This window comes from Octopus sinensis, linkage group LG4 (assembly GCF_006345805.1).
Source record: "Octopus sinensis linkage group LG4, ASM634580v1, whole genome shotgun sequence".
NCBI classification, from domain to species: Eukaryota; Metazoa; Mollusca; class Cephalopoda; order Octopoda; family Octopodidae; genus Octopus; species Octopus sinensis.
In genome coordinates this window covers 19,126,364-19,145,077 of record NC_043000.1, presented here as the reverse complement: position 1 = coordinate 19,145,077, position 18,714 = coordinate 19,126,364, and the positions used below count along the sequence as shown (strand labels likewise).

The window sequence follows — 18,714 nt, the reverse complement described above, 5'->3', positions numbered from 1 at the left end:
GTTCCAAACAGCCATAAAATCAAAATCACTTCTTAATTTTTTTTTACAAAAATAATACCGGTATATTAAAAATGTTCATTTAATAAATAACGTTTTTACATTACGTATATAGAATAAACTGGGTTTTCCAAAAAGCAAATAAAAACTTGAAATGAAAACACTGAAATAGAGGGTGAGAGACTTTGCAAATGAAAACGGAAAACTCTGCAGTGAATGCAACAAATATTTAAATTTGTGAAAAATTGGAGTTCAAAAATTCAATAAAGTTCAGAAATCAAAATTATAAGAAGTTTCTTGGAACATGAATTTCTAAAATGTATCCAGACTTTCAAGCCTTTAATGATTGCTTTCAGGCGTTTCCAAGATGGCCCAAACAATGTCGATATTGACGAACGTTCTGGGAGACCCGCAACCAGCAGGTATCGCCAAGCTTTTGGCAAAATTTGATATACATTCTCTGCTCAGCTTTTTCTGTCATTGTTAATGCGACGATCACACGCTACACACCTCCCTTCGCAACAATGCGGTAAACAGCAGAAGTTAGCTAGAACATTAAAACGTAATGCGCATATACAGCAGAGTTCAAGGTCAATCTGTATCAAGCAGCTTCACTCTGCGTTCTTTAGCTTCGTTACTATGCAACAGTCCGGCTACTTATTGATCAGACCACGTATGTATGTGTGTGTGTATATATCTTTATATATAAAAGTGAAGTTGTGTGCTGTCTGTCTCCTACGATTTAGATTCCTAACTACTCCCACATTTTGCGGTGCAGTTTAACCAAATTCGGGTATCTTACGATGAGTCTATGATTTTAAAAATAATTTAACATCATTTTTATTCCATTTTGATGCATTTTTTTGCTATTTTTTGGCTATAACTCTCTAAAAATGCTTATATAGTTATTTCCCTTACAAACCCGAGCAACGCCGGGCGATACTGCTAGTATATATATAGATAGATAGATAGATAGATAGATAGATAGATAGATAGATAGATAGATAGATAGATAGATAGATAGATAGATGTGTGTGTGTGTGTGGTTAGTCAAGTGCACATCTTAATTTGTACAAAGATTAGACATATCTTTCCTCAAGTGCTACTTGAAATATTTAACGCTTTCAAATCTATAGCCATCGGCTATGATATAGAGCGGAGACGGAATTTATAAAAAAGAATTATTCCACACAAAACAGATATAAGAAATTCCTTATTACATTCTGGAACTGTGCCTAATTTCAAAGAGTTTTGCTTTTTTTCTTATCTTATCTGTCGGACTATTAATTTGCGCAGCTAAGTAGCCTTATATAGCAGGGACTATATCCTTTACTTGTTTCAGTCATTGGACTGCAGCCATGCCTGAACATTGCTTTCAAGCATTTAGTTGAACAATCGGCCCTTGTTTTTACTTCTTAAGTTCCGTATTTATTTTATTGGTCGCTTTTAGCTGAACCGCAAAGTTAAGGGGAAGTAAACAAACCAACATAAGTCGTTAAGCGGTGAGGAGCAAACATAAGCATGATCACACACAACATATATATGTATGTGTATATATATGCGTGTATGTATATATATATATGTGTGTGTGCATATATATGAGTGGGAAGGCGATACACGATGATTTTCCATATAGTTTCCGTCTGCTAAATTTACTCACAAAACATTGGGAAGCTCTGGGATCTAGTAGAAAACATGGCCAAAGTGACGCGCTGTGGGATTGAACCCGAAACTATATGATTGCAAAGCGAGCTTCTTAACCTTACAACCATGCCAGCAGCATACACACTACGGGCGAAAAGAAAGAATGCCTCAGTCGTTAAAGGGTATCGTCCCCAATCAACTTACTTTACAAGGCTAATTTAAGACCTCTATTAAGTTCCCTGAACCAAGAAGGTATATTGGAGGATATAGAAGTGTCATTTAAGAGCACATCTCAATTTGCACAAAACTAAGGTAAATCGATCCTATATAAGCTGTTCGTCGAAGGTCCACATTTCTGAAATATCTGGACACTGCACGAGTGCGCGCAGAACAGTTTTGGCGCTCTGACCGCATTTCGGGCAGGTCGGTCCGGTGATGGTTTTCGAACCGTGCCTGTAGCTCTTCTCTCGAACAGGTAGTGCGTCTCGATAGCATTGCCAAGCCAGGGATTTCTGGAAGTTATCCATAGGCCCCGGCCCGAACGTCGTCCTGAACAGGCGGGTTAGGAATTTCTCGTCGACGCCCAGGTTTGCCCCGAGTGTGTCGTCGGACCTCCCCTCCACTAGTCCTCTATAGAAGGCTTTAGTCGTTTGTAAGTTGCACAAGTTTGACCCTGGTCGGCAGAGCTGCTGTAGAGCTTGGCGACACTCTCGGTGCCAATCGCCCAGTTTCGGTCTCTTTTTGATCCACGTTTGCAGTTCGGTCAGTGAGACGAGCTGCGGGAAGGCGCGCCTCACAAACGGCGCCCACACCTGTTCACCGTCATCGATGAAGTTCCAGAGATGTCGCATACAAACTACATACCTAATGTAGCCATCCTCTTTAAAAGACTGCGTGGTTTAGTGGTTACGGTGTTGGGTCTATGATCGTAAGACTGTGATTCCGATTCCTGTACCGGGCGACTCGTTTCATTCTTGAGTAAAACACTTCATTTCATATTGCTCCAGTCCACTCAGCTGGCAACAGTGAGTAATCCTGCGACGGGCCGGTGTTCCGTCCTGGTGGGGATTTTATACGCCATGAAACCGGGAAATCAGCCCTTACAAGTCGGCATCAATCGAGAAGGTAAATTTACTTCTACTTTACATGATAGTGACGTATCATCTGATAGAGATTTGATTGTTATTTCTAGCAGCTGGAAAGGTAACGTAGAAACTCCATCGTTGGCTCCTGCAGTGCCTTGTTTTTGACGCTTAACTGCAGGTCAGGCCTGATCTGCTGTGACCATCGCTTCTCTTTCCAGTGTGCGTGGTATGAGACACCATAGAATCCAAAGTGTTCTTTTTTAAAGACGGTATGTTGGAATTTGAGGGCGATTTAATTTTTATTTCTAGAAGTTGAATCACTCTCAGGGGTTTCTTCGTTAGATTATTCAGGGCTTCAGCCAGAAGCTGTGGCGTGATATAAATTTATTAATCTTCAGTAGGGCTGATGAGTCTTTAACTATTTGGTTGTCCAAAGCATTTTCAGAAGTATGTCCGGAACTTCTATGCTTCTTTTCAGACTTTTAGTTAATCTTTGTTCCATAAGTTTCGACTAGTTTAAAGTATTCCTTTCATAAGCCCCAGGTTATTCTGGTGGTTGAAAAACAATGGATATGTGTATCATATAGGAGGGTGTACCGAAAAGTTCCTGGCTTTGAGTAAAAGAATATATAGGAGGGTCAGTTACTCTCTTACTCTTTTACTTGCTTCAGTCATTTGACTGCGGCCATGCTGGAGCAACGCCTTTAGTCGAGCAATTCGACCCCAGGACTTATTCTTTGTAAGCCTAGTACTTATTCTATCGGTCTATTTTGCCGAACCGCTATGTTACGGGGACGTAAACACACCAGCATCGGTTATCAAGCGATTTTGGGGGACAAACACAGACACACAAACACACATACACATATATATATACATATACATATATACGACGGGCTTCTTTTCAGTTTCCGTCTACCAAATCCACTCACAAGGCTTTGGTCGGCCCGAGGCTATAGTAGAAGGCTATAGTACCACGCAGTGAGACTGAACCCGGAAGCATGTGGTTTGTAAACAAGCTACTTACCACACAGCCACTCCTGCGATTCTATTCAACATGTTACCCTCCCAAATTCATTCACTTTTTACAGCAGTCCTTCAGTTTTTCTAAGTCTTGTAAAAGAACTCGGACGGCCTTTCGCGACCCTTAAATCCAGGAACTATTCAGCACCCCTTCCTATGACGCATGGACGTCTGGGAAATATCTCCTCTGCTTTACATATCCTACACAGGACAGGAAAAGTTTTAAGCTGCTGCTGTTGTTCTTTCTCGCAGTTTCTTTCACATCACCAAATTGGCATTCGAAATCCAGTAGATGTATTCCTCACCAGCTTTATGATGTACTCCACATCTCCACAAATGGAGACTGAAGTAGCCAGATAGTTCAACCCTAACCCTAAGCGATCTATGTCTTATGTGGGAGGGCTACCTGATACGCTGAACATATTAGGAATTAATGATATCCACACTGTTGCAGGACAACCACTGTTCTGCACTACACGAACTTCAGCTTTTTTGTATATTTGCATTGCTATCTGTTAGTTGATAGAAACCAAGAAGCGTTTCACTGGGGTCCTTAACAAGGTCTATCGTTGGGAGAGTTTCTGATCCCTACATTTATCTTTCTCCCTCTCTTCATCTCTCTCTCTCTCTCTCTCTCTCTCTCTCTCTCTCTCTCTCTCTCTCTCTCTCTCTCTCTCTCTTCGAGTTTACTTAATGTTGAAAATTTGGCTAATAGAAAGGTTTCTTCATTTTCATCTTGAGTTAGAGGATGCGTCAGTTATTTGTTTTAAACGTATGAGAACATTTGAATTTTCGATACAATGGTACTACATTTGAGTAGTCTTTTCGTTGTAGTCTTGTGGTGGCTAAAATGCCTCAAAAGCCCTGAAGAAAAGACACCTAGTTTCCAAATAAACTGAATTAACAAAAGGAGCACATGTGGAGTACATCATAAAGCTGGTGAGGAATACATCTACTGGGTTTCGAATGATAATTTGGTGATGTGAAAGAAATTGTGAGAAAGAACAACAGCAGCTTAAAAATTTTCTTGTCCTGTGTAGGACATGTAATGTACAGGAGATATTTCCCAGGCGTCCATGCGTCATAGGAAGGGGTGCTGAAAAGTTCCTGGCTTTCGAACTAAGAATAATCCAAACTTCATGTCCGAGCGGGACGTCATTTTTCTCCAAGATCTGCATATTTCTAACTAGCAGCATCGCCCAGCGTTGCTCGGGTTTGTTTCGACCATTTAGAATTGGAATTTTTGAAAAGTAAATATTTTGCATTATGTAGCTTGTTATTCTCTTTAAGTGAACATTTTTCTCGTTGAAATACACCGAAAAATGGCGACACTGCAATCAAAAGATCGTTAAAAAATAGGGATATTCATAGGAAAAGAGCACCTTTTTGATGTAAATAATTTTTCGTCTTAACATGGTCCGATTTGAATTTTTACTTCTACGGATGGAAGAGCAAGCCTTCTTCTATCATACTCTCAATTTTGGTCAACTTGCGCCGCAGGGTCTCGGAGGAGATAGTGTTAGTTGAAGGCTACCAAACCTGCCATACACAGACAACTTCAGCTTTATATAGAGAGAGATAAATAGTTTAGGTTGGTGAATAAAATGAAGTGAATTCAGCAGTAGGGAAAAGGTTCAATGGTTTTATATAGCTTTACAACCTTCAATTCTTCAGATTTTACCTTTAGTTGTTAAAGCTATCGCACGACCAAAGTCATACAGAAGTATTCCTTCATGATGCCAACGTTTTGTCTTCCCTTCTGTTCTTGGCTTCTGGCGTGTGTACGTGTATGTGTGTGATAGAGCATTGTGTGAGCGCGCGTGCGTGTGTGTGTGTGTGTGTGCGTGTGCGTTTGTGTATGTGTGGTTAGGCAAGTGGCCAGTTTCCACAAACGAAACGTGTAAAACTGATTAAATTGGACCCATCATGTAATTGATACGTAATTTATCGATCCTGGCAGAATTCGAACTCAGAACGTATGTTAGACCTAATTGAATGCTGTAATGTATTATATTTAATCTAATGCTCCAGAGTGTGCGCTTACGCTCCACCCTTTCCTAAGTAAATATGGATTACTGACCTTGGCACAAAATCAAACCAAATCTTTTACTGGTGAGAATATTGGGTGACGGTTATTTATTTCACATTTTATGTTTGTATATTTCTGATCTATCTACATACCTATATATATACAAACACATGTGTCTATGTATGTGTGTGTGTCCATATACATATGCATACATACACACACTCACACACATACATACATACATACATACATACATACATACATACATACATACATACATACATATATATATATGTATGTATGTATATATAGAGAGAGGGAGTGAGAGAGAAAGACAGACAGACAGACGGACAGATATATATATATATATATATATAGAGAGAGAGAGAGAGAGAGATTTCTTTATTGCCCACAAGGGGCTAAACACAGAGGGGACAAACAAGGACAGACAAACGGATTAAGTCGATTACATCGACCCCAGTGTGAAACTGGTACCTTATTTATCGACCCCGAAAGGATGAAAGGCAAAGTCGACCTCGGCGGAATTTGAACTCAGAACGTAACGACAGACGAAATACCGCTAAGCATTTCGCCCGGCGCGCTATACAATAAGTATATTTTATACTACTACTGATAGACAATAGCATCGTAAGTTATAAGTCCCCAACGGGCCAAACACTTGTTGGATGCATTTCTGACGGTGAGGGTGACGAAGAATTGTATCTAACTCGGCGCAGAACAACTATTACAAGAGACTTTGTTAGAAAGCTTCGGACTTTCTCTTTTGTCGCCAGCAACACATAAATACACAGGTGTGCGCAGTTTGGGGGTTACTTTTCATTACTTTCGATGTGCGGTCAATAGATATCTATCTGCCTACCTGTACGCACATATTCTCACCGTTCTTTTTTTCTGTCCACACCCTCTCTCTCTCTCTCTTCTTCTTCTTCTTCTTATTCTTCTTCTTCTTCTTTTCCCTTTCTTCCTTTCTCTCTCTTTGTCTATCTGTCTCTCTCTCTCTCTTTCTCATACACACATACACGTGTGGTGATAGGGATGTTGTTATCCCTGTCATTCTTTCTGTTGAGAGAAGGGAGTCTTGTTTTTTTCCCATATGACCTGCGTGGGTAACCTGTCTGTCAGAACATCGAATTGCGTGGGTCTTCGGACTGGATTTTATTTCAGTATTGTTTATTGGTGCGATATGCTTATCTATTGTACTTGTGTAAAGTATAGAAGCTGGTCTCTTTTCTTTACTTCCACTGATATTTCCTAGTCTTGTCCCCTTTCATAGGTTGCTGCGATGTCCTGACATTTTTCTTTCAGACGTTTCTTGCAACATACTCTAGCTCTAGTTTTACAGCTTACTTGTGAGTCAGTTTTACAAATTCTGCAATTATCGGTCTTTGTTCACCAATAATCATCCGGCCCTTTTGGCTGTAATCCACACACATTCATAGATACAAACACCATAGGAATATGATAAGCAAATGTTCATACAAATACTTATAATAAAATATGCATTATATATCTGTGTAAAATATTTAACACTCAAGGGATATACTTGAAGCGTTTAGGGGCTTTTGACATTTTAAAATTGGAATCAATAAACGTTATGTTATTGGAAATTTTCTGAATTTTCAACCATTGGTGCTTGAATTAATAATTTGGGGCAACATAATATCTTAGTAAATACTTTAAAGCAGGGATTCACGGCCATTTTTCATCTATGGACTTTCTCTGACTGCTATTTTTTTCTGGTGGCCCCTCATTTGCATTCGATGTTTAACAACTAGTTTTATAGAAACTTCTTTCAAAATTCCTATTTTGTCTGTGAGATGTTAGAAACAGAAACCTAGCAATCTCTTGCAATACATACATCTAAAGCAACAATTTTTTCAGGGGCCATTAAAATACTATTGTCGATACCCAGTTTATTATTTTGTTGCATGGACCCCCAAAAATTTTATATGGATCCTTGGGGGGGGGGTCATATGGATCCCGGTTGAGAATCACTGCTTTAAACCTTGCCTGTAATTAACTAACATCATTAACTCTTTTACTTGTTTCAGTCATTTGACTGCGGCCATGCTGGAGCACTGCCTTTAGTCGAGCAAATCGACTCCGGGACTTATTCTTTGTAAGCCCAGTACTTATTCTATCGGTCTCTTTTTGCCGAGCCGCTAAGTGACGGGGACGTAAACACACCAGCATCGGTTGTCAAGCAATGCTAGGGGGACAAACACAGACACACAAACACACATATATATATACATATATACGACAGGCTTCTTTCAGTTTCCGTCTACCAAATTCACTCACAAGGCATTGGTCGGCCCGGGGCTATAGCAGAAAACACTTGCCCAAGATGCCACGCAGTGGGACTGAACCCGGAACCATGTGGTTGGTTAGCAAGCTACTTACCACGCAGCCACTCCTGCGCCTATGCCTTTCTTTATGCCTCTTTTCATCCGTCTCATTAAATTCGTCCAGTGTCATCTTCATTTTGCAACAGCACCCCGATACTACACCCTGGGTATCAACAGTAACGATAACGATGATAGGTAAGAGTCAGTATTAATTATTGTATTTCTGTTTCTAGGTTCAGCTACCAGAGCACCAAATCCGACAACTATGCATGGCTTCAAGGGCTATTTTCTTGGAGCAACCTATGTTACTAGAACTTGGTGCGCCAGTCAATGTTATTGGAGATATTCACGGACAGTATGAAGACCTTCTACGGCATTTCGATAACTGTGGCTACCCTCCGAAAGCAAACTATATCTTCCTCGGGGATTACGTCGATCGGTTAGTAGTTAATATCTTCTATAAATTTTGTTAATTTTGATTTTGAATATATACTCTTTTACTCTTTTACTCTTTTACTTGTTTCAGTCATTTGACTGTGGCCATGCTGGAGCACCGCCTTTAGTCGAGCAACTCGACCCCGGGACTTATTCTTTTGTAAGCCCAGTACTTATTCTATCGGTCTCTTTTGCCGAACCGCTAAGTAACGGGGACATAAACACACCAGCATCGGTTGTCAAGCAATGCTAGGGGGACAAACACAGACACACAAACACACACACATACATATATATACATATATACGACAGGCTTCTTTCAGTTTCCGTCTACCAAATCCACTCACAAGGCATTGGTCGGCCCGGGGCTATAGCAGAAGACACTTGCCCAAGATGCCACGCAGTGGGACTGAACCCAGAGCCATGTGGTTGGTTAGCAAGCTACTTACCACACAGCCACTCCTGCGCCTATATAGACACCAAACTTTCATTTCTCCATGTGTAAACTTGAATATTGCTGAGAAATATGCAGGAATTACATGTTTTATCAAAGGCACGTCATTTAAGAAATATGATATCCGAGAAGTATGATAAATGCACCAAAATAGAGAGTATTCGTATGTGAAGTTATTCGTGTTGAAAATTTAATCACCTCAAGAAAAACGATACTGTGATTTTGACGCAAAATCACAGTATCGTTAATCTTTATCGATCGCATGCGATCGATAAAGCCATGGGAACGTGCATTTGACAACTCAGCACCGTCCATTGAACGGAGGTGGGGGAGGCTTGTAAATTATATAGATGAACTAAGTTGTCGACAAAGTAAACAGTTGCATCTGAAGAAACTAGTACTGTTCTGTATCGGTATTAAGTAAACTTAAACAGTACAATAGCAAAATTCATTGTTTTGTTGTGAGAAAGACAATAACACTCTACATTTCAGTAATTATCCTTCGCAGTCTTGTCCCTTGATATGAATAAATTGTGTGGTCTAAACTTTCACAGACCTTTTGGATTTACTCACCTTGTGTTCGCATTTGCTTCATATTTACACGGATGGAATTGAGCATAGTCTGTAAACCTGTAAGCACCAGAAGTTAAGGCACTAGTAAATCTATGCAAACATTCCGTATCCCCGTAAGAGTTAAGTTGATTGAAGCATTGATAAGTTAAATAAGCAATGGAATCAAATCATTGGATGGAAGCACTCCGTCGGTTACGACGACGAGGGTTCCGGTTGATCCGATCAGGGATCTTTTCGGTTTGAACGGCAGTTTTTAAAAATAATTTCCACGTAACTAAACACTTTTAAACTTCGTATACTGGTAGAATGTGTTTATAAAACATCTTTTTCTCTTGGCTTTATTGAGAAAATTCTATAGCTTGTAAGATATTTGTTGTTGTGTTTTTCTTCAATTTATGCAATTTCAACCAATCAATGACGTCTATTGAGGTGAAAACATTCTGTGACGTATCAATATGTCCCTCGTTTAAGAAACAGATTGGGTTTATTTACATTTCTGCAGAAGAAAAAAGATACCCTTCCCCCCACCCCTAACCCTAACCCTAAAACAGATTGAAATGCAATAGATCGATACTAGGGTCATAATTATGGGTGACAATTTCATAAGACACCGCTAGAAAAAAAACTGCCGTTCAAACCGAAAAGATCCGAGCTCAGTTCCAGCGACTACTTGGCTCACAGTTCCAGACCTTTCAATTCGTTGTCTTATAATAATCCAACATCGTCATGTTGTTCATTTTAAGTTCCATTGCTATTGACATTTGGTATGAATGCATTTCGTTGCTAAAACTTTCCCTGTGTTTCTTTTTATCTATAGATCTTATTTATTCTCTTTCAGAGGGTGTCACTCACTAGAGACCATTTGTCTCGTACTAGCCTACAAAGTGAAATACCCACAGAATTTCTTTCTTCTACGAGGGAATCATGAATGTGCTTCAATCAACAGGTATAGTTTTATATGTCATTATTTTAACTATAATTGGCGGAATTTGAACTCAGATCGTGAAGATGGATGAAATACCGCTAAACATTTTTCGCGGATTGCTAACGAGTCGGCCAGTTTCCCGGCTCGTTAGCAATCCGCGAAAAATGTTTAGCGGTATTTCATCTATCTTCACGATCTGAGTTCAAATTCCGCCAAAGTCATCTTTACTTTTTATCACATTGAGGTCGATAAAATAAGGTCCAGTTGAACACTGAGGTCGTTGTAATCAACTTATTCCCTCCCTTGAAGTTACTGGCCTTGTGCCAAAATTTGAAATCATTATTTTAATTATGATTAAAGGAACAGACTGCCAGAATCGTTAGCACGTTGGACAAAATACTTGGCGGTATTTCCTCCGTTTTGAGTTCAAATTCCATTTTAGTCAACTTTACCTTCCACCATTTTGAGGTTGATAAAATAAGTAACAGTCAAGTACTGAGATCGATGTAATCGACTATATACCTCCCTTAAATCTACTAATCAAATTTAGAAACTATGTAAGCTATGATCGTTAAAAAGAAAAATAAGTTTCAAGTTTGGAATTTCAATTTCAACAAATTCAGTGTAAATGATGATAATCTTTATATATAAAAGTGAAGTTGTGTGTTTGTCTCCTACGATTTAGATTCCTAACTACTCCCACATTTTGCGGTGCAGTGTAACCAAAAGCGGGTATCTGGGTATTAGTGCGCGTCTACGATGAGTCTACGGTTTTTAAAAAAAATTACCATCATTTTTTCCCATTTTAAATGCATTTCTTTGCTATTATATAAGGGAAGTAAACTCTCTAAAAATGTATTATTAAATCTCAGAACGTAAAAAGCTACAGTAACACCCCCCCCCTTTGTGGTTAGCCATATTGAGCTGGCTATTATACTTTACATCTTTAAAAATGCTTATATAGTTATTTCCCTTACAAACCCGAGCAACGCCGGATGATACAGCTAGTAATTCATAAACACACTTATTCGGTGTTCTGTATCACTTAACACTTGAGTTACCCAGTTGATGAGAGATAGTTGGCTTTGCGTTTACGCCTTCCTTACCATATGATTGATTTTCCATTATAATGCCATTAATATCAAAGTATCAACATAATATTTGACTGTTAGATATTTTATAGAGTCCAGGAAGGATCAAAGGCAAAGTATACGAGGCGAGATTTAAACGTGAAGGTCCGAAACTAAATAGTTCAGGCATATCCGACGATTTGCGATTTTGCCAGCCAGCCATCATTATTGCTTAATTGTGTGTGTATGTGTGTGTGTGTGTGAGAGAGAGAGAGAGAGAGAGAGAGAGAGAGAGAGAGAGAGAGAGAGAGATGTGGTTGTGTGTATTAGTTTTCCACATTTAAATAATGTAATAAAGATACGTGGAGCCGCAATGGCCCAGTGGTTAGGGCAGCGGACCCGCGGTCGTAGGATCGCGGTTTCGATTCTTAGACCGGGCGTTGTGAGTGTTTATTGAGCGAAAACACCTAAAAGCTCCACGAGGCTCCGGCAGGGAGTGGTGATCCCTGTTGTACTCTTTCACCACACTTTCTCTCACTCTTTCTTCTGTTGGCCTGCTCGCTTAGCCAGCGGGGTGGCGTCATTCGAAGGCTAAAACAATGCGAGCGCATTGTGACCAGCGATGTGTAACAACATCTGATGGTCTGGTCGGTCACGTAAATAAATAAATAAAAAATAATAAAGATACAGTAGAATTGGCTATATATATCTATCGAAACCTTCTTCAACCGGAAGCATCATGCATTTCCATTCTCGTGTATCATCGCTACTCTTTGAATTTAGAAAACCCATTCTCTTGAGAATATAGTCTTTATGATTTTCAAAGACCTACAGAAACCAATAGGGACGTATTCAAGCATTTTAAATCGAAACTTCCAATAGAAATATATTATTATATCTCGTTTCTAAATTTATTACGGTGATGTTATTGCAAGAATACTTGAATCACAAATATTCGTATGGATCAGTCAACCCCTGTCTACAATATTTTAATCCTCCCCCTCTCTCTCCCTCTCACTATCTCCCCCTCTCTTATATGTATATGTATATATATATATATATATATATATATATATATATATATATATATATGGGTCGATCTATATATATATAGATAGGTTGAAACGATCGTATAAATGTGTGTGTACATACACAGGCATTTATATTCATACGTAGACACAAATATAACAAATGATACACACGGAAATGGAATATACAGAAACTTTATTGCTCACAACGATCGTTTCGACCCATCATGCATCGATTCCTCGCGGGTGGGATACTGTACAACTGGTTGTGGTGCATCCCTCGGTGCAGAAGTGTCTCGTCAGGTGAATTTTCAAGGGATATCTCGTTAAATAGACCCTGTTCCGCTCGGTTTAAAAAACAGCATGTTGTTAGTGACAGTAGGTTTTAGCCCTTGGACAGGAATGGCGAGGGCCAGATTCCGTTGCTTTCCTTCGCCATTCTTGCCCAAGGGCAAAAACCTACTGTCACTAAAAACATGGTGTTTTTACTAACAACATGCTGTTTTAAAACCGAGCGAAACAGGATTTATTTAACCAGACTTCTCTTGTAAAATCACTTGACAAGACACTTCTACACCGAGGGATGTACTACCAGCTGTACAGTATCCCACCCGCGTGGGATCGATGCAAGATGGATCGAAACAATCGTTGTGAGCAATAAAGTTTCTGTATATTCCATTTTCCATCTCTATTATTGGTTATATACTCGACGAACACTAAAGAATTCCTGAGGTAGATCCAGCGACAATTCTAAAATTAAAACCGTCGATGACGCCAAGTAGCCATAGGCAATGAAAGTGCTTCACCGGCTAACTACTTCGTACATACCCAACGTTTAATTAATTACTTACACACAGATATTTATGTATATGGATATATATGTACACATACGCGCATATATTTATACAAATAATTTTTTTCATTCATTTATAGAATTTATGGTTTTTACGACGAATGCAAGCGGAGATATAATATAAAATTATGGAAAACTTTTACAGAATGTTTTAACTGTTTGCCAATAGGTAAGATTTTACTAGCATTTTTGTATATATAACTTTGTATTTACTTCATTCAAGACCATTCTTTGCTCAATGTCTACGTAATATTAAGGTTCCCAAAGGCGGCGAGCTTGTAGAATCACTGACACGCGGGAAAAAATAGTTAGAGGCATTTCGTCCGTCTTTCCGTTCTGAGTTCAAATTCCACCGAGGTTGACTTTGCTTTTGACCCTTTCGAGTCGAGTCGAGAAAATAAGTACCAAATTAACACAGAGATCGAGGTAATAGACTTACCCTCTCCCCCGAAAAATTTCCGGCCTTTTTTAAACCAATATTAAGGTTGCGAAACCTTTCCTTGGACATTTCATGTTTATTTTGACCATTTTCAGTTGAGTGCAAGGCCAGGGTATCGACCTAGCTGTCAAATATTCGGTTGTTGCTGTCCGGGTTAGTAACTTGAGCCCTAGTATTCAAACTTCACCGTAAACAATTCATTGAATATGGCTAAAATTCGCGACAGTATTGAAGAGATGATAAAGACTAATTGGTTAACTTGTACTGTTGAAAGCAAACACACGAAATGGCAGTTTGTTTTGAAACATAGTATTCATATTTATCAACTTCGGGCCACGTTTTCAAAAAAGGCTTTCAGTTACAAAATGGTGGCTCGGCCAATCAGAGCGACTGGTAAGCTGAAATCTTCCCACTAAACGTTTTACAGCGTGTTCTGGAACATTTTGCCGACGGTGGCAAGCTGGCAGAATCGTTGGCACGCCGGGCGAAATGCTTAGCGGTATTTCGTCTGCCGCTACATTCTGAGTTCAAATTCCGCCGAGGTCAACTTTGCCTTTTATCCTTTCGGGGTCGATTAAATAAGTACCAGCTACACACTGGGGTCGATATAATCGACTTAATCCATTTGTCTGTCCTTGTTTGTCCCCTCTGTGTTTAGCCCCTTGTGGGTAGTAAAGAAATAGGTATTTCGTCTGCCGTTACGTTTTGAGTTCAAATTCCGCCGAGGTCAACTTTGCCTTTCATCCTTTCGGGGTCGATTAAATAAGTACCAGTTACGCACTGGGGTCGATGTAATCGACTTAATCCGTTTGTCTGTCCTTGTTTGTCCTCTCTCTGTTTAGCCCCCTTGTGGGAAGTAAAGAAATAGATATATAAATGGGCGGGCAAATCCAATTAGAATGAGAGCTATCAGATTCTACAGAAGCTTATATTGGTTTTCTCTATCTCGTGGCATCTCCATTATGTTATCTTGAAAATTTGATAACGATTGAAGACCCCATACAGACTTATGTGGTCAAATTTCACGAACGAACGTTCTTGTTTCCTTAACTTAATCTGTTCTCGGTAATTTTGAATCTGCGTGGTATCATATATTATTACACACATATGAGTGAGAACACTTTGAGATTTTTGGTATCTAACATATGTCAGATACTGCGAGCGCTGCTTCTGATTGGTCAATCCATGGTGATGACCCGAGGTCACGGTGACGGCACTACTTTTGTCATTCATAATTTACAACTAAACTGTCAATCTGTGTTATGTATTTCTTGAACGTGAACTTGAATGTTAACAAAATGTTAAACAGTCATCAGTTATCAGTCATTTCACCAGAAAACTTAGCGCTATAAAGTTGGACTATCTTCCTGCGGCATGACATATTTTACAGTTACACATTGTGACGTCACTGACGTGAAATCAAGCTGTATTCATGCGCGCTTCAACACGATGTGAAGAATTTAGTTTTATTGGGTTAATAAAATATGGTCGTTTATTCGTGTGTAATAAATAAAATACCAAACTCATTCCCTATGGATGCCGTATTTATTACAACTCGTGGCTTGTAAACGTATCTAACTCGCTTTCGCTTGTTAGATACGTTTACAAGCCACTCGTTGTAATAAATACGGTATCCATAGGGAACTCGTTTGCTATTCTCTATTTACCATGTTGCAGTGACAAAAGGTTTTTTATTTGCTAATTCTCAAATGCTGTTATTTTTTCACTTGCTATAAAAATGTATATATTATGTCCCGTGTTAAATAAAACAGAATGAAAAATTGTACTCAATTTAGTATAGTTTAATAAAACGCTGTTTATCGTCGATTATTCATTACTCATTCCAACCACACTGAACCCTCTTTCCCAGGGTAAAAAAGGGCATTTCCAGATCAACGTTTCCTTGTTGTACAACCTGTCATTTTATGGATTATGGTGTTTAATCACCGACGCCAAACTTTATGCTCAACTAACAGTGCATTCCTAGCCAAAGCACACTATTTCTAAGGCTGAAAGGATTTTCACTGAAGTTAAATAAGTGTTTTTAAATATTATACTTATATGGATTAGTTATAAAATACTTAGATAATTTATTCACACACACACACACATAAATATATGCGGATATATATGTGTGTGTGTATACACACACACATATATATGCATACATACAAACATACAAATATACATATATATATATATATATATATATATAGTGACGTATATTTGCCATTTGAATATGGCTAACCCCTAAGGGTGGATGCTACTGTAGTTTGTAGCCCCAGGAAGACACCTCCTCCAGCTGGCTATAAACACACTTTCTTAGGGGTTAGCCATATTAAATGTCAAATATACGTCACGATGTGTTGCCGCTACTGTTTATAACTCGCTCTGAGATTTATCATTATATATATATATATATATATATATATATATTATATATATATATATATATTATATATATATATATATATATATATATATATATATGTATATGTATATATATATATAATATATATATATATATATATATATATATTTACAATAGGATTAGCTCGTATACGAGTAGGTATATATTGTAAAAAATGAAGTTCGAAAATGCTGCTGTATTATACAATTTTTATTTTTATATATACATTATAACATGTTATATATATATATATATAGATATATATATATATATTATATATATTATATATATATGTATGTATATATATATATTATATATATATAATATATGTATACATAATTAATCAATATAGGGTGGCAAAAATTTTGCAGAATTTTTTTGCCACCAGCGGCCTAGTGGGAAAAAAGTAAATAATCATAGACCATTTATAAATTCAACACCAAAATTAAGGAACGGCCATAATAGGCCATTCAACCCACTAGAAATAACAGCCAAGGCTTCAACCGCAAAACAATATTAATTCCGTAAACCAGGAGAAAATTTTAAAAACATTTACCCTGTAATACTTTATACGATGCATCGTTTCGTCTATTTTTTAATGGTAAATCAACCTGATTAAATTAAATCAAGCTAATCTTCCATAGGCCAGTAGCATTAAAAAATAGACGAAACGATGCATCATATAAAGTATTACAGGGTAAATGTTTTTAAAATTTTCTCCTGGTTTACGGAATTAATATTGTTTTGCGGTTGAAGCCTTGGCTGTTATTTCTAGTGGGTTGAATGGCCTATTATGGCCGTTCATTAATTTTGCTGTATGTATACATATATATATATATAAATTCATAATAGAATATAAGGATAAATAATCGCGTTAATGATTTTTATCAGATAGTCAGCATGGTATAAAAATTTATACGCAATTTATACATTAAATTAATAATGATATACATATGTATATAATTATATTAAGGGAGCAAGGGCGAAAACGAACTATCTCCAGCGTGCTTCAAGTGCTGAGACCTTCAAAAAACAACCAAAAACTCCAGATAAATATACACATGGCTGAAAGCGGGCTAGTGAATGAATATTTAGCCATGTGTATATTTATCTGGAGTTTTCAGTAGTTTTTGAAGGTCTCAGCACTTGAAGCATGCTGAAGATAGGTCGTTTTCGCCATTGCTCCCTTACTATAATTATATACATATGTATTTTATTGTTAATTTAAAGCAGATATCATTTGATTAAATTTACCACGTTTTTGCCACTTGTTTAAGTGTCTTTGTAGTCCCGAGTAGACATAATCATCCTTTCGTCTATCCTGCCCCCCGACCCGATGGAACATCGAGGATATAACAGCTGAGAAAGCGAGTGAGGACTTTTTCAGTTGTTGATTGGTACTCATTTTCGGCTGAGTAAACTGGAGCAATGTGGAAGCACTCCGTCGGTTACGACGACGAGGGTTCCGGTTGATCCGACCAACGGAACAGCCTGCTCGTGAAATTAACGTGTAAGTGGCTGAGCACTCCACAGACACGTGTACCCTTAACGTAGTTCTCGGGGATATTCAGCGTGACACAGAGAGTGACAAGGCTGGCCCCTTGAAATACAGGTACAACAGAAACAGAAAGTAAGAGTGAGAGAAAGTCGTGGTGAAAGAGTACAGCAGGGATCACCACCATCTCCTGCCGGAGCCTCGTGGAGCTTTAGGTGTTTTCGCTCAATAAACACTCACAACGCCCGGTCTGGGAATCGAAACCGCGATCCTACGACCGCGAGTCCGCTGCCCTAACCACTGGGCCATTGCGCCTCCAAACTGGAGCAATATGAAACTAAGTAGCGTGTCAAGGACATAATGTGCAGCACGGTGCTGGATTGAAACACACGACCTTAGGATAATGAGTACCCCATGCTAACTACTACGCCATATGGCTTGTGATTGTGTGTATGTGCATATAATTGTGATTATAGCAATGTTTTCTTACATCTCGCACCTCATTTACTCTTAATACAATTAACTATCTTGAGAAAGACAGAAGTTACTAGTTGCTCTTGATAAACTATATAGAAACAGCAAACCCAAGAAGGTATCTCTAACAAGTTGGACAACCTGCTAGAAATAGCATCCATATCTTTCTAAATCACACCATATGCATAAGCATGCTTATATATATATATATATATATATATATATAATATATATATATATATAATATATATATATATAATATATATATATATAGGTGTGTCCGAGTCAGTCACCATGATAGATCGTTAGCCATTGCACACCTTTTTTTTCTCTCTCCTTCTTTCTCGCCTTGTTTTTTCTATGTCCCTTTCTATAGAAGAGCGTAGGCTCGAAACGTAAAAGACTTTTTCT

The 18,714-nt window shown here is 38.3% G+C and overlaps 1 protein-coding gene across 1 annotated transcript in view; it reads left to right on the top strand.

Moving 5' to 3' along the window:
• Positions 1 to 8,359: 8,359 nt before the first annotated feature.
• The window catches only part of LOC115210769 (serine/threonine-protein phosphatase PP1), a 32,686-nt gene continuing 22,331 nt past the window's right edge, over positions 8,360 to 18,714 (top strand). The window contains exons 1-3 of the mRNA XM_029779488.2: positions 8,360 to 8,586; positions 10,448 to 10,555; positions 13,566 to 13,654. Coding sequence (XP_029635348.1) covers positions 8,417 to 8,586; positions 10,448 to 10,555; positions 13,566 to 13,654 — 367 coding nt within the window. The 5' untranslated portion in view covers positions 8,360 to 8,416. The remainder of the gene's footprint in view (positions 8,587 to 10,447; positions 10,556 to 13,565; positions 13,655 to 18,714) is intronic.